We start from the raw sequence: 24,618 nt of genomic DNA, 5'->3' as shown, positions 1-24,618 counted from the left end.
GATGCTTCAGTAATGCCAAGGTAACCAATTTTCCCTTCCTCTATACATCACGGCTGCTAACATTGTTTTGTTAACAGAGAAATAATTACGGTCCAGGCCGGCCAGTGCGGCAACAGCAGTCAGTATACCCCTCGTCTGGCCATACGAAACGGAGGAAATTCTAATTGGGAGTTTGGGTAGTTGGTAGTCAGTTCTGGCAGCAGTTATGTCAGGAACATGGCATAAGTCAAGATGGTAATCTTGAGGAATTTGCGACGGAGGGAGGAGACAGAAAAGATGTATTTTTCTACCAGTCGGACGACACACGATATATCCCCCGAGCTATTTTGATCGACTTAGAGCCCCGTGTATGTGCTTCTTGAGCTTCTATGCTATGTGTTGGTATATTTGGGGTGTTAATTTGTGGTTATCCAGGTCCTCAATGGTATCCAAACCGGTCCATACAAAAATATCTACAATCCCGAGAACTTTTTTGTTGGAAAGAATGGTTCAGGTGCCGCAAACAACTGGGGAGATGGATACCAAACGGGCGAATCTGTGCATGAGGAAATTATGGAAATGCTTGATCGAGAGGCCGACGGTAGTGACTCGCTTGAGGTAGGTAATTGAACAATTTACACGAACGATGAAGCTAATCTAAGCAGGGCTTCATGATGTTACACTCTATAGCAGGTGGTACTGGTTCTGGATTGGGATCTTTTCTGCTTGAAAGACTGAACGATCGCTTCCCTAAGAAGATTATACAAACATACTCCGTATTTCCAGACACTACCAATTCTGGCGACGTTGTTGTACATCCATATAACAGTCTACTATCCATGCGAAGATTAACACAGAATGCCGACTCAGTTGTTGTGCTTGACAATGGAGCACTGTCTAGGATCGCTGCGGATAGATTACATGTCCAGGAACCTTCGTTCCAACAAACTAATCAACTGGTCGGTGTTCCCCCTTTCGGAGCCAGAGTTTGCTTTATTGACATATACAGGTTTCTACCGTTATGTCAGCTAGTACCACTACACTCAGATACCCAGGATATATGCACAATGATCTCGTTAGCATAGTTGCCTCACTCATCCCAACTCCTCGTTGTCATTTCTTAATGACGGCCTACACTCCATTCACAGGAAACAATGTTGAACAGGCGAAGACCGTACGGAAAACTACAGTTTTAGATGTCATGCGAAGACTGTTGCAGCCAAAGAACCGCATGGTCTCGACAATTCCTGGCAAGAAAAGTTGTTACATATCCATATTGAACGTCATTCAAGGAGACGTTGACCCAACTGATGTCCACAAGAGTCTTCTTCGAATTCGGGAGCGACGACTTGCGACATTCATTCCATGGGGTCCAGCAAGTATTCAAGTTGCGTTGACCAAGAAGAGTCCATATATACCCATGAATCACAGAGTCAGTGGTCTTATGCTGGCAAATCACACAAGTATAGCAACAGTGAGTGTCTTTATAGCTATTTTGCCCCCAAATGTTGACATATTATAGCTGTTTAAACGTATCGTGAGACAATACGATGGAATGCGCAAGCGTAATGCCTTCATGGAAGGTTACAAGAAGACTGCACCCTTTGCTGACAATCTCAATGAATTCGATGAAGCAAGGGAAGTAGTAACAGATCTTATCGCAGAGTATGAAGCTGCAGAAGACGCAGATTATCTTAGCCCTGATGCTGGAAATGCTGCTCCAGCGGGAGAAACAAGTGATAGAAGGCTTCCTTAATTGTCTGCACATTTACAGCAGATGCGTATGATAGCATTGTTGGAGTCGAGGATTAGGATTTAGGATGGGATGAAAGGTGTGCCTAGGTGCTGAGGGTACATTGAGTGTCCCATCTACTGGCGCCTAGATATTGAGGACATTGCAATTGGCGTTTTTTACAAGGATGATTAATGATACCAAATTATGAAGAAGTTTCTAGTATGTTTTTCATAGCCCTTTTTTACCATCGAGATTTCCATCTGAGATCGAATTCTACCGAATCAAATAATTCAAATTGAGGTTGGTTTCGGTTTGTTCCCGGCGGTACCTAGTATCTTAGTCATGTCATAGGAGTTTTTGCCCCACCAAAGTTTGATGCTTGACATGATCGACATCATAATTACATCACAACTTTTAGAGCCCCTCAATTTCTCAATTATCTGATGTTCCGGAGCGAAATCTCCAAACTCATCAAGGAATAATTTAACTATGCCTTGGTACAGTACCTGAGTAAGGTGGAGTATGATTTTGTCATAGAACATGACTTCGCGAGTTCCAACACCTTTTTAATCCCCCGTTTTCCCCCTCGTTTTTCCTTCCTTCTTCATACTACAAACAAACATCACACACAACATACCAATTCGCAACGAATAACACAAATAACTACTCTACTTCATAACCAAACAGTGAGCTTTCCTTCACATAACATTTCACTCGGTCTCATCTAACAAACTCTAGAACAAATACAACCTTACACACACACATCAATATGCCAGAACAACAATCCAAAGCCGACCTCATCGCTGAGCGTCAAGCCAACCTCCCTCTCCCAGAAGATCCTCCTGTCGCCAGCGACTGGAACTCTGCCGATGCTACCAAAGTCAACGTCGGATCGGGAAGAGACGTAACTAGCCAAACCTCAACTGGCAATGCTCAACAATCTGGATTGGAGGGTGCTGCTACTGGAGGAAGCGGTGTTAGAGAAGCCGGTGGTGTTGATATGAGCAACATTGGACGCGAAGGTGTTGAGAAGAAGAACTAAGTGTTGGACCATTTTGAGAATGGGTGTATTATATTTCTTAATCATTGGAATGATTGATGACGGGTTATGAACGAAAATAGCATTGATGGACGGGATGGGCGGGATGAGATGCTGTATTATACGCATCGTGTATGAAATAGATATGAACTGGCTCTGTAAAGGCTATGAAATACAAAAACTTCACCAAAATTTCTTGACATACTAAACGAAAGTTGCATTGTGGTCAATTCGTATTTCTAGACGGTATTTTAATTCATCATGATCCCTTACTATTCTCAGAATGTACGAAATTTGTTTAATCTTATGAACAACTCGAAAGATGGTAGCGCCAGGATTGCATGTATATTATTTCTGTTTGAAAACTTCACTATCTGCAACAATCTGGAAGAGCTCGAGAGTTCCCATATTCACGTGAATACCCCTCTTCCCAGGGCTTCTTTAGATTAGAGATCAGTTAACCATTGTTTTTCCTCCACCACAGCTGGTAAAGAAATCCCAACCTTACCGCCTCCTTATCACCCAACAACAGCAACAGGCATCTAGTACAAGGGAAAAGCCAACCGTGAAGGAGTTAGACTGCTTGTTAATCTGATATCAGCTGATAAAACAATATGATTCTTACAATGCAATGACCATGGTGAATAAGCATCTTCAAAGCTCGGGGTCCTTAAACCCTGGGGAATCATTTCGACGCTTGACACGCAATCAAATGCTCAATCGGATGAAATCATATTTGGTTGGACATTCAGCATCAGTTATTCAATATTCATAGATCCCTCTGCTTAAATCAACCCTTCCGTTTCACACTAGAGACTTTCGAAAGCATGTCGAAAGTATGTCACCAAGAAATACGAGGGACACCTTTCTTACTTGAAGCACGTGATAAATTACCCCTCAATTTCCAGACGCTTATCGCTGACGTCGTCCAAAATGTGCCACCACTATCTTTTAGAATCTCCACAAGTTTAACATTCCTACGAGTTGATTGACGGGAACGTGCCCGGCGCCATACTTATGTAGTAGAAGTAACAAGTAGTAGAAACAGGAAAAGATTTGATTAATGTGATTCTTTGAGTTTAAGAATGATGTCATGAGAGCGCCAGCTGTATATTTTAGATTTGAACAAAGGACTTCCAGGAATGAATCAAACAATCAAACAACTTGTCTGTATCTTCAAATAGCGAAGAAATAATTGCTCGAATCTTCTAATACCCAGGTTTATAATCATCAATCCACACTCAAAATGTCTGGAGCTGGTACAAAGGTAGATACTTGCTTAGAATCTTCCATGTTCAACTCCCTATAACTGCGTCTCGGACTGCAAGTCAATCATATAATTTTATTCGATGAGGATCGTATTGGGAATTCTTTGCCTCACACGACTCAAACTCTATCATGATTGCTAACACAACTTTTAACAGGTCAACGATCCACACTCGATCATCAAAGAGGGTGCCGGAGCCATAGCATCAGATTCTCTTGCAGCCGAGTCTACGAGAGCTGGCGGAGGCTTCGCTGAAAATCGCGACGGCGAACCATTAGGCGTTGCAGGCGCAAACTCCACATTTGCAAATACCAATACATCTGGAGCTACTCGTCTAGATCCTGCTTCCGATGCTGAAGCACGAATGGCGACTGAAGATTGGGCGGAAGAGAAGAAACTAGGAGCTACCGGTTCATACCAGAAAGACGCCGGTAACCCCAATGCACAAAAGAGCACAAGTAGTGCGGGGGTCGCACCGAGTTATGTGTCCAATCAATACCAGTCTGGCGGCAACCCGAAAGGAAAGAACTTGACAGAAGGGGGATTTGAAAGTAATGATGCAAAGAATGCCAGTTTTACATCAGAAATTGGATCAAAGAATGATCCGAGTCGGCTTGCTGAGCAGAAGATGCAGAGAGAGAATGCTCAATCAGCAAATGATGCAGGCTTCCCCAGGGATAACAACACAACAGGTGGAACGCCATATGATGCTTTAGGTGGTGATACCGCAGCTTGAGAGATTACATTTGATAGGTTCAGGAAACAGGCCAAGGAAAATGTTTGGAATTCGCTTTAATGACATGATTTGATGAAAATAAATGAGTTTTGTATATGATTTCACTTTTTATAGCTTTGGTTGTTTTATTACAGACTCATACATCTGTATATCGAATGACCCATATGGCATCACGTGATTCAACATGCTGCAGAGGAAGTTGGCTCAAGCAATTATACTTCCTTTGATTTTGGAAGATTGACAGGACTTTGTGGCAGGAGCACTTGTCTCGCTGGCTTATGACTGAAGGTTATTGCTCAATAAGAGATTGATCGATTCACCGTGTCCATAAGATTCAATCAATACAATGAATGAATACAACACCCAAAACTGATCTGCTCGGACTTGCCCTACAAGAAAATGTGCCTGAAATTTAAGGATATAACTGGGAAGATTCGATCAATTCAAGTCAACCATTTCCTATCAGGATCAAATACTTGTTCTTCCCCTTTTTCCATCAAAGAAATTTCTCAAGTCTTCACATTGTTGTGGTAGAAGAAATAATTTTTCGAGCTCTAGGTCAGAGTCCATTATTTTTGGAAGTGGCGCTAGTACCACCTCGCTTAGGAAAACCTCCCACCACAATTTCTCAAATATTTCCAACCAGCACTGTTACCGTTGCCATTTCGCCCATCCTTCAATTCTCCGTTCACCAGATCAATACTCCAACATGGCGGAACAACTTATCCTCAAGGGCACCCTCGAGGGCCACAGCGGCTGGGTCACCTCTCTCGCAACTTCTCTTGAGAACCCAAATATGCTCTTGTCTGGTTCCCGCGACAAGTCCCTCATCATCTGGAACTTGACCCGGGATGAGACTTCATACGGATACCCAAAGAGATCTCTCCACGGACACTCCCACATTGTCTCTGACTGTGTATGTTAAAACTCACTCAAAAATCGGTGGCTCTGGGAAATTTGAGCGCAATCTGCAAATTACAATTGAATGCTGAGACTTTGATTTCTAGGTGATCTCTTCCGATGGTGCTTACGCTCTTTCCGCATCCTGGGACAAGACTCTCCGCCTTTGGGAGCTTGCCACTGGTACCACCACCCGCCGATTTGTTGGACACACCAACGACGTCCTCTCCGTTTCCTTCTCTGCCGATAACAGACAAATTGTCTCCGGATCCCGCGACCGCACAATCAAGTTGTGGAACACTCTCGGTGACTGCAAGTTCACCATCACTGAGAAGGGACACGCCGATTGGGTTTCATGCGTTAGATTCAGCCCTAACCCACAAAACCCAGTCATTGTCTCCTCTGGATGGGACAAGCTCGTCAAGGTAAGCTACAATCAGTCTTTATGGTACTTCAAATTGAAGTTGTGCGAAGTTTTCATGATGTTCTACAAAGTATTTGCTACTTCAGAGCTTGGGAGACCTTGCCATGAGACAATTAACACTATTTTTCTGAAAATTGTCTTCGCATAATTCATTTGGTACCAAAGTTACTTAATCAGAAAATGCTAACATTCAATTCTTCAGGTCTGGGAGCTCAGCTCTTGCAGATTGCAAACCGACCACATCGGACACACCGGTTACATCAACACCGTCACCATCTCCCCAGACGGATCCCTCTGCGCTTCCGGTGGAAAGGACGGAACCACCATGTTGTGGGACTTGAACGAGTCTAAGCACCTCTACTCCTTGAACGCTGGTGATGAGATCCACGCCCTCGTTTTCTCCCCCAACAGATACTGGCTTTGCGCCGCCACCTCCAGCAGCATCATCATCTTCGATTTGGAGAAGAAGAGCAAGGTTGATGAGTTGAAGCCAGAGTTCCAAGCTGTTGGCAAGAAGAGCAGAGAGCCAGAGTGTGTCAGTTTGGCATGGAGCGCGGACGGACAAACTTTGTTCGCAGGTTACACAGATAACATCATTCGGGCTTGGGGTGTTATGTCGAGAGCGTAAGGGGGTGGTTAAACAGGCGTGTGTCAATTCATCTTGAGGTTTTACGGCTTTTCCGGGGTTTGTGGTTCCTTGTCGATTGGCAGGATGTACTTCAAAAACATGGCATAGCAAAAGGCTCATGGACATGAAAAATCCAAACAACGTAAAAAGTAATTTCCATGCATTATGATCATCTTGCCGTGCGTGTGAAAATGCTATGTTGACCTAGGTATTAACGAGTGATTGTATTTGATTGGGTGTGCATAAGCTGCGGGGAATAACAATTAATAGGTAAGCTAGTACCACTTTAACATAGGCTTTCACGGGCGCGTCCCCCAAATTTTAAACGCGTGTGTCGAAAGCCACTTTGTGTGATGATCATGAACCAAACCTATTACTTAGAGTCAATTCCCACCAATTGCTCAGCATGGTTGCTTGCCCCATTTGCGAAAAGCAAGTGAAAGCTAAAGACATTAATAGTCACATTGATTCGGGATGTCAAGACTTCATTGACACAGTCTCTCCTCCACTTACTCAGCAGAATGCATTTGTTTCACAGAAACCAGCTTCCACGCAGAAGCCTTCCGTCTCCAACTTCTTTTTGACACCTGCGACTAAAAAAACAGCATTGCATCCTACCCCAAAGATAGAACCCAATTCAACGCCCAATTTTCAACAAAAAGTGCAGAATGGAAATACAACTACGAAGCGGCAAGAAGATGGGAGTGCGAGTGGATCCCTGACTGTTCAGCAGAAGAGATCATTTGACGATGCCGAGACAGAGATACAGAGGGAAAATGAGACTGTTGATCCGCCGGTGAAGAAGACTAAGACCAATGCCTTTCAAAAGGTCGCTCCGCTAGCAGAACGAATGCGTCCGAGAAGTCTAGACGAAGTATGTGGACAAGAGTTAGTTGGACCACACGGAGTTTTACGCAGTCTCATTGAACAAGATCGTGTCCCATCAATGATACTGTGGGGTGGCGCTGGTACGGGTAAAACTACAATTGCACGGTGTGTGGCTGCGATGGTAGGAAGCCGGTTTGTCGAGATCAATAGTACATCTACTGGGGTGGGGGAAGTGAAAAAGATATTTGCTGAGGCAAGAGGAGAACTGGGGCTTACTGGGAGGAAGACAATAATATTTTGCGATGAGATCCATCGATTTTCGAAGAGTCAGCAGGATGTATTTCTTGGGCCTGTGGAGAGTGGGCAGATTACTTTAATAGGAGCTACGACCGAGAATCCGTCTTTCAAAGTCCAGAATGCTTTACTGTCTAGATGTCGGACATTCACATTATCGAAGTTGACGGACGATGACATATTGGAGATATTAGAGCGGGCTTTGAAGACCGAGGGGCCAAATTATACTCCTGCAGATCTTGTGGACACAGAGCTCTTGAGGTATCTATCTGCCTTCTCTGACGGTGATGCTCGGACGGCCCTGAATCTCCTAGAGCTAGCAATGGGCTTGTCTACAAGACCCAATGTCACTAAGGAAGATATCAAGGCCTCCCTTACCAAGACGCTGGTGTATGATAGAGCTGGCGATCAACATTATGATACTATCTCTGCTTTCCACAAGTCAGTAAGAGGTGGTGACGCAGATGCTGCTCTATACTACCTTGCAAGAATGCTTCAATCCGGAGAAGACCCGCTTTACATAGCTAGGCGGATGGTGGTTATGGCATCAGAAGATATAGGACTGGCCGACAACACCATGCTAACGCTCGCAACCAGCACATACACTGCGTGCGAGAAAATCGGTATGCCTGAATGTCGAATCACAATGGCTCATGCTACTGTGGCTTTGTGCTTAGCCCCCAAAAGTACCAGAGCATATAGAGGATTAAACAACGCATATTCTGCCCTGAGGGAACCTGGGGTAGCTAGTTTAAGCATCCCGATTCATTTGAGAAATGCACCTACGAAGTTGATGAAAGAGTTGGGGTATGGAGATCAGTACAAATACAATCCTAATTACAAGGAGGGAAGAGTAGTTCAAGAATACTTACCCGAAGAATTGCGAGGCAGGAAGTTTTTAGAGGATAGGGATTTGGGGACAGAGATTGATCCAGGTGCTTGGCCTTGAGGTCAAATGAATGATTGTATAGGATATACCTGGTGCATTGCGATGGTGTTTAGGTCTATGATTGGAGTTATAACAAGCTCGTATTACTTTATGAGAATTGTTCATTGAAAGTATGTTGTTTTGGTAAGGTATATGTAAAGTTGCGCATGAACAGCAACGGTTTATGTAGATTTACATATATAAGGACGCACCTCTCGCTCCTGCAAGAGTCCGTCTTTCATTGAGCTGCCAGCTCCCAAAAATGTGATCCTTTTGATTGATTCGACCCCAGAACTCCTCGCTGATAATGCATTCCGCCGCCCATACCTGAGATTCCAAACCCAAATTATTATTCGTATGTTTTTTGTTATAACCCATCTCCCTACGGCTCTAATGACACCAAATCCTCATCCATAGGCGAAGGTGGAGGCTGCGGCTGTGATTGCGTTCTTTTTCTTGCCGGTGCACCTTTTCTGAAATACTGCTTCTCTGCATTAACTACCATACTGCGATCATCTAGCGCCAGCCTTGTATTTTCACTCCCACTTCCACTACCCGAATTTGTAATTCCCAGTTCCAACATGGTACGTTCCCACAACGCATGTCGTTCCTTACTCTTTGGATCTCTGCCAGCCATTCGTTTCATTTCCCTATCTTTGCCCACCTTCCCAACCTTCACCAGTCGTCTCAGAGCCTCCTCCCCCATCTTGGCATTCTCCGCAGCCTTCTCCCGGATTTTTCGCGGATCCGTTAAGCGTTCGCTCTCTTTGGGCGTCCATTTAAATGTGTGTTTACTAGGAAATGCGGGGAATCCTTTTGGAATGTATGGTTTCTGTTCCTTTTCCACCTCACCATTAAGCTCCACTCCTAATATCCTTATGACATTCTTCGTCGTAGGATCTTCCTTTGGTACAGGTTCCAATTCTAATTCAAGCTTCGGTACGGAAATTGGAGGTCGCAGATGCGGTTCTAATGATGCGAGAGGCAATTGATACCGATTAAACGCGTACGATATATCGAGGGGTATGGGAATATTTCTTCTCGCATTATTCATCGAAGAAGTGACTTGAGCAAGTAAATGCGTCGTATCTTAAATCTCGTCAACAAAAGGCTTCTCAGCCCACAGGTGAGGATATACAAACATGTATCGACTTCGGCACACATGGCCTCCAACGCTTCTTCCGTCGCCCGGTCAAACCCAACGTGTTCCAACGTCTGACAAATCGATCGCCGCAATAGCATCCGCACATCGCTGTCGAAAAGTGAAGACTCCATTTTATCGGGACGCGACAATTCGAGCTCGGGCGGAGGGGTTTGCGGGAGGACGGGCGACATGCGTTGCCTTTTTCGATAAGGCTCCTCCATGTCGTCGTCGCTGGATGTAGGTGTCGATCGTTTTCGTGACACTGGGACCATGGTCGCAATGCTTTACTGTATGTATGTTGCTCTTTTCGCGCCCACAGCAAGCTTTAAATAAATAAATCGCGGGTATGGGTGTGGAAAGAATGATTCATGGCCGTAGTGTGAATTCAATTGAATGAACGTTCCGCGTTATCGAAAGCGTAAATTAGTGCTTGTGAATATCAAAGGTTCAGAAGTGTCAATCACGTGGGGGGATCGAGTTGGCATTTGCGGATTTAGCGTAAATGCCTCAGGTATTAAGAGCGCGCTAAAATTGGACGCTCGGCGAGCGTGGGATGCATCATGCGATTTTGAATCTGAGCAAGCAAATAAGAGATACAGAACCTGATATTCTTCCCCTCGAAAGAAATATACAAAATGGCTATCAAACCAATTACTGGAGTACGTTTTCCTCTCTGTCTGCGGTGGGAAAAGTGAGGAGCTTGGAACTGGAGTTGGAAAGTTGGAAAGTTGGAAGGACATAATTGAATTGGGTGAATGGGATTGGAGAATGAGCTGACCTTTTGTACTGTAGATGCTCCGAAGAGGGCTCGTCCTTGACCTTAGCGTCGCTTTCGGTATGTGGTGAACGGATGTCTTGTGGAATGCGGAGGGAGTGGGAGGGTGAATGGAGGCAGAGAATCTGCAGATATCGCAGAGGTGAAGCAGACCAGTCAACTAACACGACCCACCAGGTCTCGGAACCACATTCGGATATGCCTTCTGGTGAATCTCTCCATGTTTAAACGGCGTCAAGGAACATGATATTAACATAGCAATAGGTACGGATACCATGTCCCAGCCGTCCGCAAGCGCGATGCATTCTACGCCAAATTGGAGGATCAGAGAGCTGCCAATGCTACTGCATAAGGAATGAGGATAGACAAAAGGACATAGATTGGACTGGGTGTCTCGGTATGGTGGGTGGTTGAAACAGGCAGAGCTGAAGTGGAGGAATATTGCATGCTGGGAGGCTGGAATGGGTAGGCAAGCTGTACATTACCAATATCGATGATGCTTTGGCAATGCATGCATTTTTTTCTCTTCGGAACTGTGAGAAATTCTTTTGGGAGAGGTATGTGTCTATTTGGAGAAATCATGTGCAAGTGATGGGCGGATGAGACTTTGGTATCTTGCAACGAAAAGCAGAATCGAGATGCACTGGCTGTCATGAGAAATGCATTGGATATTCTTGGCCTATTTGTTTGTATGGAGGCATCGAGATTAGGAAAATGCGCTTGAAATATACGCTGTATCGAAATCAAGGTGCTGGGTGGTAAAGCTGTATCGTGCCCTTTTGATTGATTGCTTCATTCATGCAAAGGTTTGATGTTCTTGCCATTCTCATGATATGTCGGACAACATTTATTATTATCACATACAGCACATAACAAGCCTTCCTAACTCAAGGCTCTCTCCATGATCAAATTGATGATAGGCATTGCGCATGAGCATGGTATCCCATCACGTGTACCATAGCCCATCTGAACGACCATTGTAGAGCATAAGTCAAAGCAAATCCACCCTTCAACAGCATTCCCAATGCAGATTTTATCTCCTCCCTCTACTCCAAATTCCACACAACCTCCCCACCCTTCTCCCCCACCCCTCTCCATCCCTTCCCCCTAACAACCTCCTCCCTCCTCTCCCTCTCCTCCAGCATCTCCTCCACACTACCCCCATCCCAAACGCCCCAACCTCTTCCCTCTCCACCCTCAACCACCCTCTCCACCCCATCACCACCTCCGGCCTCCCCATCCCCCTCAAACTCCCCGTATTCACCCCCTCCCTCCCTTCAACCCCAAAAAGTATCGTCCCCCCAAACTCCCTCCCATAACTATCATGATTCCCACCCAACATATACTCTTCCACCGCCTTCAATGTGCTTTCCAAATTCTGAGCTGTAGGTCTGAAGATATGAAGATGTTTGAGATCCGACCTCTTCAATTTATTCTCCTTCAGTCCTGCTTCAAGTCCCTCATCATCATCTTCTTCTTCATCTTGAAACGCTAAAAACGAAGGAGAAAATCTCGAATGCACATCGATTAACACAACGCACTTTCCTACCTTCCCATCCACATTTCTCAGAAGTGCAGTTAGCATACGAATTAGCAGCGGTAACTGTCTCCCCGAAACAGATAGTCTCGGTTGATTTTGATACGAATTAGACCACAATTCATCTAGAGACTGTATGTGAGTTCTCGACGGACGAGGATCCAATGTATTTGTAATAGTAGTTAGAAGCTCGTGTTATTTATCAGCTTCGATTTCTTGTGTGTCTTGAGTCGCCAGGAAATGGAAAGGAGGGGAGATTCGTTATCGATAAGCAATGAGAGAGAATATCCTACATACCGATTCCAAACTCTCTTCGCTCTCATCAACTTCTCGTAATAATCTGCCGCCACATATCTCTTCGCTAGATCTTATATCCATTTTATCTTCACCCCTTTCCTCTCCTTTTCGCACCTCTCAAAACTCAATCCGAAATCCTTCCCAAACAAAGAACAAATGACACCACCCCTCCTCCCCTTCCCACCCAGTGCCCTCCCCTTCGAATCAACCCTTACGTCCAAGTCCCAGCACCGGAAAGGCTTCGACGGGAATCTCAAAAACTGTGAATTACTGGAATTATGGCAATACAATTGCGATTTGCAAAAGGATAGGGATGGGAAGGTTGGGGAAAATATAGTTTGTAGACCTGTGGAACGGCTTTTTCGTCGGTAAGCTTTTATTCTTTGTTTTCCTTGGGAGAGATTTCAAAGTATTGGTGGATATTGTGTGTTTACTGGAGGATGAGTGATGGATGTTGATCGGTTGGTAGGTGTAAAGATCGAAAGGGAACTTTTATGGTGGAGACGACAATTTGGGAGGGAGAAGGAAGTGCAAAGTGATAGTCGCGGATTTGGGGTTGGGTGCTTGTGGTTAGCGTGCACCCTTGCGTGGTGAGAAGACGATACTGCGAAATAGGGTTTGTAGATGGAGAGGGCATTACACATGATGAAATCGATGATAAAATTGATCGAGGTTTACATAAGTTATTCACGTTCTTGCTTTAGATGCTGTGCGTATTTTCAATTCTCTACAGACCGTGAGACATTCGTTTGTCCCCAAATGCTTCCAAACACCACCATTTCATGACCCATCTTTTGATACCAGCTCCTTAGCATCTCATCGTCACTCCTGATACCCAATGGCGGAATTATAACTTCGAAATCGCATCCAATAGCTCTTCGATTTCCTTGCTCTTGCTCTTGCTTTCCTCTTCCTCTTTCGCTGCCAAAGAAGAGTGGTCCTCACTGTCATCTTCTTGCAAAGCCTCGTTATCCAAAGCATTAAGTTCCTGCCGCACCGCACAAATCGTAGCCTGATCCTGTAGCGCCTCTAGATTTTCGTTTAGGAGAACCTTCCAAAAACTCTCCGTATGAACCATCATCTTCCAGTAAACTGCTAAATTTTCATGTGCCATACGATCACCCCACACCTTACTGACCATCTCAAATACCGGCATGATTGCAAAATCTGCAAGACCAATTTCGTCGCCGGCTATGTATTTTGCTTCTTTCGCGTAGATATTCCATTTAGCGAGTTCAGCACGGAAAGGCTTCACACTAAAGGGAACTGTTCTCCAGATCTTGAGTAGGGTGTTGGCTTCTTCGAAACGGGTGTAATGCCGGGCAAAATGACCCGGAGATTTACAATTCTGTGAGGGTTTATAGATAGCTTCGATATAAAACATAATTGGCATGCATCCTTCGACAGTAGTTCTGTCTTTGTCATTATCAATAAATTTGATCGCTGGTGTTTCTGGCACAAACGAATCGTCAACTTCAAGTTCTTCTCGTTTCCAATGGAAAGGTGGCGAAATGGTTGCTTCTATCCAAGGGATGCCGTAGTGGTTGAGCATAAATTTCACCCGGTGATCAGTGATGGAATCTCCCGACAGGAAAAGCTTTTTATGGTTCGACATGTGCAGTACGTCGAAGCCTTTGCCGTAGATCGCCTGCCAGTCGAAATTGCTGTCATGATTCTCTTTCCCGAAAGCTTGCAACATTTCTTGGGTTTGCGGTGTATCTCCATTGATGACCTGCACGGCATCTTCTTTCCTCTTGGCAGTTGCACCTTGGCCCCAAATCTTTTGTCGACTTTTATTCAGGTATGTACCAATATGTCTGAATGTCAAAGATATACGTCCACAATCGTAAGCCAGTTCAGCCTTGGATTTCTCACTCGCCATTCTCTTGTCTGGTCGAATTCCATGTAACCACTTCTTGTTGGTTTCCAGACCCATCTTGCACAACGAATTGTGTGGCAGAGATGCCCTGCAAGATTCTCGAGGGAGGCTCTGAGACTCTGCACATGACCCGTTCTTCAGGGGTTTCTTTGTGCGAAATACCATCGTCCTTTGAGCTCCAAGGCTCACATTAGCAATGAAAGTATTAGGAATGATATCCAATGTTTTGTCACTGTGCTCAGAGATGTTATCACTCCCATCGCGATAGAATTGAATCAGTACGTGGTTTAGAGAATGGCCAAGTCTTTTCTCAACTATCTTCTTGATAGTTTCGACTGTAGGTGAAAATGATAGGAGAGCAGGCGATTCATCTGCCGGGTGACGATATATCGGAGTACTACCATCTTCTTCGATTTGACCCTGAACCGCTACAAGCCTCGGTACCTCACCACCCTGGTGACCCATCTTCTGCCAAAGGACCTCGTCCCGAATTTTCTCGAAAATCCCGCTTGCCAACGTATCGGGCAGAAGGTTTTGGATGACCGTTGTATCACCTTCACAAAAAGCAGCCCTGTCGGTCAATGCGTTCTCTTCGTCTTTTGGCATCTCGTCAAGAGATTTCTTCTTTGATGGAGGTTTTAGTTGGAGTTCCTCCTTCTCGATTGCCGGGAGCTTTGAGCTAGACAGAGCCCCTTCAACTATGTTTGGTGAGTTTGACGAGTCAGGTGACGGAATTTTTGAAGATGCTAGACTGCGTTGCTTTGATGGGATAGAGGGATCTTCTACTTCCACAGGCTTTGCAGTGTGTCGACGTGATTTCACTTTCGACTTAACTTTTTCTCTCTTTTTGGCTTCTGCTTCCAGTTCTGCTGGTGGTTTCGCTCGTCGAATTTGTGATCGCAGGAGTTGACTAGTGATTTCGAAATCGTCTTCGATGGCTGCCGTCGATGACGGGGCTTTGACGGTGATGACTTGCGGGTCTTCTGCTTCTAGCTTTAAGTTCCCCATTAGATTTTCAATCTCAGTATTTCGAGATTCTTTTGGCTGTGGCTCTCTAGGTTTAGGACGAGATTTCTTACTGGAAGTCGTTCTCCTTTCAGCGACCTTCTTTTGCTTCTGTAGGCTTTCAATGAGGTCCCCGCTACTTATGACATCGCACCCCGTGTAGGCTCTGAGCTGACGTAAAGCTTCGTCATGTCTAGCTTTACTCCTGTACCCCAGACAATCCTCAATTATGGTTATGGCATAACCGTGGCGAGCAGCGTCCATTGCCGTGGCAAATACACTGACATTTGTAAGAGCCCCAGCTATGTAAATCTCCGTCACGAACTTGCCCCTTAACTTTTGGACTAGACTACCATCTTTGAATGCGGAATAGTATGTTTTGTTGAATACCAAGTCTTTCGTAGAGATGGGCGCAAATGCATCTGAAATGGCTGAACCTCTCGAATTGGGTTTTAGCATGCGTACTTTGCCTTCGCATTGAATTGTCAAAAAAGCTTCCGCTGCATCCCCCTCACTGCTAGCTACCGAAGGCTTGCTTTCCTCATTGGACACGGACTCACTTTCGGGAATCACTTTGTCGCGTCGACGTCGTAGAAGCTCGTTATCCGTTATGATGGCCTCGCTATCATTGTGCGGTTGATTGACTATCCTCGAAACCCCCTCCGTGGATATGCTGCATATCCATATTATGTCACCAGAAGGACGGAAAGGCTCGATAAGATTCCTTATATTGTCGATATAGCTCGGGGGGGTTTCGACCGGCAGCAGGCTCTCTTCTCCTATAAAATCGTTCTGCAGATCTAGGAGTAGTAGGGCCTGGCGCGTTCGTATGAACGGCATAGTTTGTTCGTCAATTTCAAACATTTGGGGCAACCTATGATGGATATCAATCAAAGTGTTTTCAGACGAATCGACTTTTCTGGATATAGAAGATTTAAAGGTTGGCACTGTGTGCTACGGGCTGCACGACTCTATATGTTGTGTGTTCTAGCTAAGAAATATCCATTGCTTACATTGGTCATTATTCAGAAAGACCACCAAGAGGTAGGAGCAACGTCGATGCGTATGTAGCACCGCATGATGCTGTAAGATTCCGTAGGCAACCGGCACTGCAAATAATATGCACGGATCTGGTTTCAATCGAATAACAGACAATGTGACATTGGGTAGTACATAGGCGAATGCGAGAGACGGAATTCTCTTGGTTAGTCGATACGATGGAAAAGATTATTGTTGTATGGATGATTTGGATCTTGACATTTAGAGTTAGAGCGGAAATGAAATAAACACAAGCAAGCAAGCAAGCAGCTGGAATGTTTCTGTTCTGATAGAAGAAAAAAGAGGATAAGGAACACGGGCCCCCGGCAATGATGACAAACTAATCCTTTTCCGATCATTTTACCAACATTTTTGATGAGTGATGAGGATATACTAGGTATCTCCTACCTAGTAGGTACTCGAGTAGGTACTAGGTGATTGAGACATAATGCATCTACCAGGTATCGAACAGACATGGGTAACACATGGTTAGAGTGAAAAGTAGGGGAGAAGGAGTGAGAACAGAACTCAATTGATTGGGGTCTTGTCTTATTTTTTCTTTCTGATGGATCGATATTATCTTAGCGTACACAATTAGATTGATCAACCGTTGAGAACAGAGTTAACCGTTGATCTTCCCTCCCGGCCCCCTTCTCCCCTCCACTCACTCCCCCTTCCCTTCCCTTCCCTTGCCTTGCCTTGCCTTCCCTTGCCTTGCCTTTCCTTTGACAGTAGACTAGGAGAATAAGCTAAGAGCCCTATCTACTAGGTCCTATCTACTAGGTAGTATCTGTAGACAGTTAGACAGTTAGACACTAGTAAAATGACTTCAAACGCTCAACCCTCGCAACATAGCGAGCATGGCCCTTTTCAACATCGGCCTGTTTCTTTGGCTTCTTATTTTTCCTGCAGATCAACGCATACGGAATAAATCTCATGTTGCGTATCAGTATTATCATGCCACTCGCATCTCTCACCTATAGCCATTGACCATTGACCAACGGTATGAAGAACGCACACACAGAAATATGTGCTACAACATATAAGCAGGTTACATAACCCGACACCGTACGCAGCCTACGAATCAAATCATCTTGTGTATCAATCTACACACTCTCACCGTAAAGCCACTCACCGTCATATAGACTTCAATCAAACCGTGAGATTCCATACGGTCCTTTGTACGAGTGAGCATTGTAGTCTGTACGTTCGTAAGGAATAATCTCGGAATCCAAGTAGCGGAGATCGTAAGTGAAAATAACGGGGTCTGATTTGATACGACAGGGGAATTTTGTCCGATGGAATAAAGCGAAGCGCCAAGAAGAACCTTTCGATGATACCATTAAACCATGTGTCTGATAGGGGGGGCGGGGAGAGGAGACATCAGAGAGTATTGATTGGTTTCGTGTTGTGAAGTTTGTGCTTTCTTGCATTGCACCGGATCCATTTCCTTTGCATTGTAATACGCACTTCTGTTGCGCATGTAGCTTGTAGGTAGTAGGTATAGTCACTTCACACGAACAATCATCTTCCAAGGTAAGGTGTTTGGTGTGTATGACGGATGTCTAATGGAAAAAGAAACACCCGTTCAACACTACATGGTATTTCTCTTCTCCCTCTCCCTCTCCCTCTCGTTCTCGTTCTTCTGGCCCCACAGCTCAACGATACCCAGCTAGAGCTTGAGCGTTAAACCGTTGAGAAATCAAGAAAACCCCCTTCGACACAGCCATCGGAAGTTTCAACTAATCATCCCAGACTCGTTTGATAGATGTCAGTTAAAACACCCCCACAAATTAAAAAAAAACCTTGCACTTACGGTCTGGTCTGTACACTGAAGCATCATATGATCAATCATCAAGATTTCATCGAAACAATTTCATTATGATCTTCGCACTACTGCAGTGCTGTTGTCGATCTACCTGCAGCTTGAGTTACGGGGCTCGAGCGGGGGGAAAGTGTGGTGTGGATGATACTGGATATATGTGCATTGTCATTGATATGATTAAGTTTTTAACATTTTGGTTCATTTGCATGAAGGTTCGACAGGCACAAATGCTTATTGCCAACTGTCAAAACTACTCAGCCGTCCACTTGCATATATCTCGTCGGCTATCTTCTGACAATCGATTGATATGGAAGTATTTACCTTATTTAACAATTAGAGTTGACAGGCTTGGAAGACCAGGATGGTGGATTGTATTACTGGGAAACAAAGTATCGCCAACATTCAGAGTTTATTCATCCAAAAGCCTCACATTCGCATGGACAATATTCCTCGCAACTCCTGACCTGCAGAGTCGTATTCGGGGACCAAACGGCTCAAAGGGGACCTTGAATAGCCAGATGTAAGGTTGCAGTGGAGAGAAGGTTTTATGCTTAAAGTTGGATATATCACTTGATATCGATATGAATTTTAGATCAATTCTCTTGGCTCAATTTCTCGACTTCAGGTGTCAAACTTCCCCCTCGATAAAGAGGGGAAGGAGCTTGAAAAGCTACCCCGCGAAAAGACGGAAAGTATGATCACGTGCTATCGAGCTTCGAGATACCGAGGCTCGGTGATGTTGAGGTCAAGTTGGCCGACCATCTATCTCAAGCTTCAGTATTACAGTTGTAATTCACAAAGAGCTTATTGACTTACAACACTTATCTTCGAAATTGCATACCTAGGAATTTGCATCTATCTGTATTAATCTTCTTTAGGAGTATATCTTACAAGTTAGTGACTTGATTAGCAATCCAATCAGCAATCCAAAACACAAGCAAGCAGCAGAAGCCTGCCCATTGCAACTCCCAAACCAACAAAATGGCCTCTTCAAACCCTCCCTACAAATACTTTCTCGTCACATACCCAGCACCATACATCGCACATGTGCAAATCAACCGTCCCGAGAAACTCAATGCCTTTTTCGAAGCAATGGTAAGGCGCCCCTTGACCACAACCCGCACTACCACCTCAATCATTCGCTAACCCCTAAATCTAGTGGCTTGAATTCCGCACTATTTTCGACACTCTCTCCTATTCTCCCGACGTGCGCTCCATCATACTATCCGGCGCTGGCGAACGCGCATTCTCGGCTGGTTTGGATGTAGAAGCCGCTGCACAAGATGGCGTTTTAGCCGAAAAAGAAGGAAGAACTACAGATGTAGCGCGAACAGCGCAAGCTATCAAACGTCACGTCGAAGAATTCCAAGCCTGTATAAGCAGTGTCGAGAAATGCGAGAAACGTATGTTCCCCCTCTCCTATTCTTTTCCTTTCTTGGGATGAACAATTGAATCAATCTAATCGCATCAAATAGCCGTGATCTGTGTTCTGCACGGCTACTCCCTCGGTCTCTCAATCGATATATCTACCTGCGCTGATATCCGCATCTGCACCTCGGACGTCAAGATGGCCGTGAAGGAAGTAGACATCGGACTCGCCGCCGATATTGGTACCCTCTCTCGCCTTCCAAAGGTCGTCGGTTCTTTCAGCTGGGTCAAAGACGTATGTCTCTCTGCCCGCGTCTTCGGAGCTGAAGAAGCGCTGCGAGTAGGTTTTGTGACGTATGTTGAGCCTTCAAAGCAAAAGGCGATCGACAAAGCGCTCAGTATTGCGAAATTGTTGGCGGAAAAAAGTCCAGTGGCCGTGCAGGGTACGAAGGAACTTTTGAATCACGCGAGGGATAATCGATTAGCGGATAGTTTGAGATATACGGGGGTTTGGAATAGTGCGGCGATCCAAACGAAGGATGTTAAGGATGCGATGTTGAGTGGATTGCAGAAGAGAAAGCCTACTTTTGAGAAACTTTGAGGGGGGTTGGAGGACAACAGATCACAATAATTTGAAATGTCAAATTTCAGGAATAAGAGAGATGAATTATTCCACTTCAAAGCTTTTCGGGGGCGTCTCCCATTGCTGCACTAAAAAGATGGAAATAACATACAACACTTAAAGCTGCAAGATAGCACAGGAGATAAATCTTTAACATATAAGCTCTCTGATGAGAATTCAAAGAAGCAAGCAAGAAAGAGACACACTCGAAAGCACACTGCCTATGTAGACTTATTCAATCTCACATTCACATACCACAAAGCTACAACGCTGTATAATCTTCCCAAAATCAAATGCATACAGAGCATCAAAGTATTGCGACCATTCAATCTCTTTCTCTGCTGCTTCAAACGGTTAATCACTCTTCTCATTTCACCATCGTTTCTTCTCCTATTCCTCTCACTCTCACTCTCTCACTCTTCCCCTCCCTCTCTCATTCCAGAATCCTCACAAGACAACTTTAATCTGGCCTCCTCACCCACTCTCCATATCTTATCACATTCCCATTCGCATTCACATCCTCCATTCACCAGCACCCAAACAATCTAACAAAATCAATCTCATTGTCCTCATTAATCTCGCTAGTCTCACAAGTGTCACTGATTTCCCCAAAATTGGTTCTTGTGCCTTGTGAGCTCTGGTATCCGCTCCAAAGTAAACTCCTTCAGCTACTGGCTGGTGATTGACAGAACTCTTCGTGTTTCTCTCTCAAAGTTTCTCAAGAATAATTCCCAAGAACAACATTGATGCTCCTTCTTTTGACATGATTCTACCTGCCTGCCTGTTCTTGGTTATCCAGAATAGCTTTAAAGATGCCAGTTTTATCAAATTTCTTTCTTTGTTGCATGCCTATCTCTTGATTGACCATTATACTTCGCTTGTGCCAATATTCAAGTGGTGTCATTTCAAATCTATATCCAGAGAAGCCAAGAAAATATATACCCTTTTCAAAAACGTCTCACAATCGAACCACCAAGTCACCGCTGTCAAGAAAACTCAAGATTTTTATGATATAAACCAGCTTTCGATTGTATCTCAAATATCTAGGTACTAAGTAGCTATCTCGTTTGAAATTCCAAATCGCAGCAATTTATTTTTATTTCCGTCCTGTCCTATTATAACAACCATGTGCTTTCATCGCTTTTTTGATGGTATCCTTGCCGATTCGAGCACAAGTATCCATGAATGATCGCAACCAATAGGGAAAAAAAGTAGATCCGAGCCAATACTACGGTAGCACCAGCCTATTCACCTGCATTCAACAATAGAGTGACCTTGAACTTCTTCGTTTGAAATTTGAACCTCATCCCACCACGCCGAAGAGTAAGTGAGACAAGCAAGCAGCTTTTCGTGAGAGAAGTCGAACAAACTTGTCATCTACCAACCGCCGTCGCCTGAAACCTCTTGACCACCACCACCAGTAGCCCAGTTGTCGTCACCGCCACCAGCAGCAGGAGCAGAATAGTCATCATTAGCCGCATCGCCACCTCCATAGTCACCGCCATTTGCTGTGGCATCACCATCACCGTAGCCGTTGGCATCGCCAGCAGCGTCCTCCTCGGCAACTGGCTCCTTGCAGCGAACCTTAGTGTGACCCACTAATGTATGTCAGTACGTCGCGAAGAACAAAGACCTGGGAGACGCGAAGATTTACTTACTCTGCTTGCAGTTCTGGCATTGAACGCGAGAATAGTCACGAGGCTTTGGGCATTCCTTACCGGTATGTCCCTGTTCATGTTAGTAGGCTTTCTCAAGTTAGATGAAAAGAGATCGAGGCATCTAACTGACCTCTGCGTCACAGTTGCGACATATCATGACACGCTCATTTGTACAATCCTTGGCTGTAAGCAAGAAAATTAGCACACTTGATAGCTAGTAATAAATTGCTACATGACTTACCTCTATGACCGGGTTGGTTGCAATTTCTGCAGAGACCACCATCGCCCCCACCACCAGTTGGGCAGTCACGAGAGAAATGGCCAACTATGTTATGTTAAAAAGACTAAAATATGAGAGGAGGTTGAAGAACTTACTCTCATTACAATTCTTGCATTCAACACCCTCGGCGGAGCGTGGCTCTGGGCCTAAGTTCGATGTTAGCTTTCTTTATGGAACGCGAGGATATTGCTGAACTTACACTCCTTGGAACTATGACCAGATTTCTTGCAGTTGCGACAAGCGAACTTATCCTCACGAGGAATTGGGCAATCACGAACACGATGGCCACTACTCCAAAGTTAGTATGCTTAAAGGAATGCCAGTGTAATAAAACTTACATTTCATTACAGTTGAAACACTGAACTTGAACACGTTCGCCTTCAACTCGCTCTTCGGCGCAATGCTTTGAGGTATGACCAAGCTCATTGCAGCGGGAACAGAGAGGAACACCACGATCAACAGGCTCCCCAGCATCAGCAAGACGCTCCAAGTTTTCCTCCGGGGTAGCTGGCCAGCTCTCCTTCTCCTTGGGGCGGTTGTGCTTGCTCGATTTGCGCCAAGAAACAGAATACTTGCGGTCGAGGTTGCCCTGCAAGTCCATGTTAGTGAAGGTCTGGGTGAGTTCCTTCTCCATGGCAATGAGATAGATGGGAATGTTCTGAGTACGGAATGCATTCTCCAATTGAACATAGGTAGCATCTGGAGAAGCCTTGATGTATTTCATGACCTCATACTTCATGTCGTCGAAGTCACCTTCTTGAGATTGCTTGATAAGATTTTCCCAAGCAACTTCAGCTGCGACATCTTCGACGTCGTTGCGCTCTATCTTGCGAGGATTCTTGCACTCAAGGATTGAATGGCCTGCAATAAAGGTCAGCCTCGGTGAAAGTTTCTAAGAGATATTAAATTTGAACCTACCTTCCTCCTTACAATTATTGCAGAGCTTGGGTGGAGCAGAAGGGCAATCAGATGCGCGATGACCCGATTGCTCACAGATGCGACAAGTTCCGGTGAACTCGCGAGCAACTGCGGGATTAGTGCATTCTGCCTTATTATGTCCCTCCTCACCACAGTTGTAGCATGGACGAGCCTTCGGAGGTTGTGTACATTCGGCCTTGGAGTGACTGATGAAAAGTGAGTTAGCGGCGTAATGAAAAACTGAAACATTAGAAACAGTACCCTTCTTCACCACAGTTGAAGCAACCTCCACTGCGACCACCACCGCCGCCTCCATTTTCCTCACCACCACCATATCCGCCATAGTCGTTACCGGCGTCATCATTGAATTCATCTGCTGCATGATGTTCGGAAGAACCAGTTGCAGGAGCGTCATCCCACTCTCCACCGCCTCCACCGCTGACTACTGCAGTGTCTCCAGTGCCCCAATCATTACCACCGGCAGGAGTTTCCCAAGACATTTTGAAGGACTTGAGCGCTGCAAAGATTTGATTTTGATCTGTGAAAAGAAATTAGTCGTGTGTTGAGAAAAATGGTAAAAGGTGAAAAAAATGCGCAAGATGTACCAACTTAGGTATTGCTCCAACTCAAAGACCTTCTTAAAGTTGGTATGGAGAAGTAAATCGAGAGACAAGTAATAAGTCAAAGAGCTTAAGAAGTCAAGCTGATAAGCAAGACCACACAAGCGCACGCGAAAGGAGTGTTAATAAGAAGAGAAGGGAGAGAGACGGAAAGCTTTGTAGTTGTGAAGAAAAGAAAGATCGAGAGGATGAAGGCAAACACTTAAAAAGGTGGGGTCCAACTCAAGTGAATTGGCTCCCAATCAAGAAAGTGCGACTTTGATTTTCCCCTCTTCCTAACCGATCTGAGGTATCTTCAAGTAAGTACGCACTTGAAGGATCGTAGATTGCGTTGATTGAAAATATAAGAGGGTAGTTGCAACAAGTCAAAAGTGGCTTTGAAGTGTGCTTTCGAGTGAATTTGAAAGGAAAAAGGAAGGAGATGGAGAAGGAGATGGAGATGATTTTGGTGATTGTGGGGTTCTTCTTTTCCCTCAAATTGAGAGATCGAGAGAAAGATGCTCGCAATAAGAGGAATACATGCTTGAAGGTATACAAGATGTGATAAAAGAAAAGATACATGAAGTTCTTGTATGTGTTTTGGGAACACGACGTAAAAGTTTTCTGTTTGAAGAAGGAAATATTGGTGGAGAGATGATGATTTACTTACAGATTTTGGTATGAATTCGCAGACAAGAAGATCGTGAAGGACTCTGCGATCTCAATATCAGTTAAGGAAGGAAGTATCTTGATGGATTCCTTTTGTTGGATGGGAAAAAGAGAAATTTGAAGAAGTTGTTGTTGTGGGAAAGAATGAAGAGGAAAGTGCAGAGAAGGGGAGCAGATGCTTTACTTTGAAAGGCGGCAGGTATCTAGCGAATTTGTGTCCAATCTCTTCCAATCAGAGGTTCAGAT

General features: G+C 44.8%; 10 protein-coding genes across 10 annotated transcripts; 7 read left to right on the top strand and 3 right to left on the bottom strand.

Moving 5' to 3' along the window:
• Nucleotides 1-12: 12 nt before the first annotated feature.
• Nucleotides 13-1,735, top strand: Bfra_003547cb (putative tubulin gamma chain protein; the record flags this gene model as incomplete). Its single annotated transcript, XM_037333953.1, has 7 exons — nucleotides 13-20; nucleotides 78-118; nucleotides 181-347; nucleotides 415-597; nucleotides 645-938; nucleotides 989-1,453; nucleotides 1,502-1,735. 7 exons carry the CDS (start codon nucleotides 13-15, stop codon nucleotides 1,733-1,735), a joined length of 1,392 nt encoding a protein of 463 aa, XP_037194040.1.
• Nucleotides 1,736-2,483: 748 nt separating this feature from the next.
• Bfra_003547ca (putative tubulin gamma chain protein) lies at nucleotides 2,484-2,756 on the top strand (the record flags this gene model as incomplete). Its single annotated transcript, XM_037333952.1, has 1 exon — nucleotides 2,484-2,756. One exon carries the CDS (start codon nucleotides 2,484-2,486, stop codon nucleotides 2,754-2,756), a length of 273 nt encoding a protein of 90 aa, XP_037194039.1.
• Nucleotides 2,757-3,999: 1,243 nt separating this feature from the next.
• On the top strand, nucleotides 4,000-4,756 carry Bfra_003546 (uncharacterized protein; the record flags this gene model as incomplete). The annotated part of the gene is made up of 2 exons (XM_037333951.1): nucleotides 4,000-4,020; nucleotides 4,178-4,756. The coding sequence occupies 2 exons, from the start codon at nucleotides 4,000-4,002 to the stop codon at nucleotides 4,754-4,756; spliced, it is 600 nt and encodes a 199-aa protein (XP_037194038.1).
• A 709-nt stretch (nucleotides 4,757-5,465) lies between these two features.
• On the top strand, nucleotides 5,466-8,779 carry Bfra_003545 (putative aaa family protein; the record flags this gene model as incomplete). Its single annotated transcript, XM_037333950.1, has 4 exons — nucleotides 5,466-5,672; nucleotides 5,764-6,081; nucleotides 6,283-6,704; nucleotides 7,168-8,779. 4 exons carry the CDS (start codon nucleotides 5,466-5,468, stop codon nucleotides 8,777-8,779), a joined length of 2,559 nt encoding a protein of 852 aa, XP_037194037.1.
• Nucleotides 8,780-9,140: 361 nt separating this feature from the next.
• Bfra_003544 (putative bromodomain associated protein) lies at nucleotides 9,141-10,174 on the bottom strand (the record flags this gene model as incomplete). The annotated part of the gene is made up of 2 exons (XM_037333949.1): nucleotides 9,141-9,847; nucleotides 9,901-10,174. 2 exons carry the CDS (start codon nucleotides 10,172-10,174, stop codon nucleotides 9,141-9,143), a joined length of 981 nt encoding a protein of 326 aa, XP_037194036.1.
• Nucleotides 10,175-10,498: 324 nt separating this feature from the next.
• Bfra_003543 (putative cytochrome c oxidase subunit 9) lies at nucleotides 10,499-11,232 on the top strand. The gene is made up of 4 exons (XM_037333948.1): nucleotides 10,499-10,561; nucleotides 10,695-10,737; nucleotides 10,855-10,885; nucleotides 10,942-11,232. The coding sequence occupies exons 1-4, from the start codon at nucleotides 10,538-10,540 to the stop codon at nucleotides 11,027-11,029; spliced, it is 186 nt and encodes a 61-aa protein (XP_037194035.1). The 5' UTR covers nucleotides 10,499-10,537; the 3' UTR covers nucleotides 11,030-11,232.
• Nucleotides 11,233-12,667: 1,435 nt separating this feature from the next.
• On the top strand, nucleotides 12,668-13,050 carry Bfra_003542 (uncharacterized protein; the record flags this gene model as incomplete). Its single annotated transcript, XM_037333947.1, has 2 exons — nucleotides 12,668-12,879; nucleotides 12,981-13,050. 2 exons carry the CDS (start codon nucleotides 12,668-12,670, stop codon nucleotides 13,048-13,050), a joined length of 282 nt encoding a protein of 93 aa, XP_037194034.1.
• Nucleotides 13,051-13,358: 308 nt separating this feature from the next.
• Bfra_003541 (putative isochorismatase family protein family protein) lies at nucleotides 13,359-16,259 on the bottom strand (the record flags this gene model as incomplete). The annotated part of the gene is made up of 1 exon (XM_037333946.1): nucleotides 13,359-16,259. One exon carries the CDS (start codon nucleotides 16,257-16,259, stop codon nucleotides 13,359-13,361), a length of 2,901 nt encoding a protein of 966 aa, XP_037194033.1.
• Nucleotides 16,260-19,239: 2,980 nt separating this feature from the next.
• Nucleotides 19,240-20,227, top strand: Bfra_003540 (putative enoyl- hydratase isomerase family protein; the record flags this gene model as incomplete). The annotated part of the gene is made up of 3 exons (XM_037333945.1): nucleotides 19,240-19,353; nucleotides 19,418-19,661; nucleotides 19,734-20,227. 3 exons carry the CDS (start codon nucleotides 19,240-19,242, stop codon nucleotides 20,225-20,227), a joined length of 852 nt encoding a protein of 283 aa, XP_037194032.1.
• Nucleotides 20,228-21,625: 1,398 nt separating this feature from the next.
• Nucleotides 21,626-23,604, bottom strand: Bfra_003539 (putative zinc knuckle transcription factor protein; the record flags this gene model as incomplete). Its single annotated transcript, XM_037333944.1, has 9 exons — nucleotides 21,626-21,846; nucleotides 21,907-21,976; nucleotides 22,037-22,089; nucleotides 22,148-22,231; nucleotides 22,282-22,332; nucleotides 22,386-22,474; nucleotides 22,525-23,047; nucleotides 23,105-23,310; nucleotides 23,366-23,604. 9 exons carry the CDS (start codon nucleotides 23,602-23,604, stop codon nucleotides 21,626-21,628), a joined length of 1,536 nt encoding a protein of 511 aa, XP_037194031.1.
• Nucleotides 23,605-24,618: the final 1,014 nt, after the last annotated feature.

The sequence above is a fragment of the Botrytis fragariae genome (assembly GCF_013461495.1).
Source record: "Botrytis fragariae strain BVB16 chromosome Unknown tig00000045, whole genome shotgun sequence".
NCBI classification, from domain to species: domain Eukaryota; kingdom Fungi; phylum Ascomycota; class Leotiomycetes; order Helotiales; family Sclerotiniaceae; genus Botrytis; species Botrytis fragariae.
Note: the sequence above shows the minus strand (reverse complement) of the source record. Positions and strands in the feature narration are given on the sequence as shown.

Coding starts and splice junctions, on each gene's coding strand:
- Bfra_003543 (XM_037333948.1), top strand. CDS start 10,538: ATGGCTATCAAACCAATTACTGGA. Junction 10,562..10,694: donor CTATCAAACCAATTACTGGA/GTACGTTTTCCT, acceptor TTTGTACTGTAG/ATGCTCCGAAGAGGGCTCGT. Junction 10,886..10,941: donor ACATTCGGATATGCCTTCTG/GTGAATCTCTCC, acceptor ACATAGCAATAG/GTACGGATACCATGTCCCAG.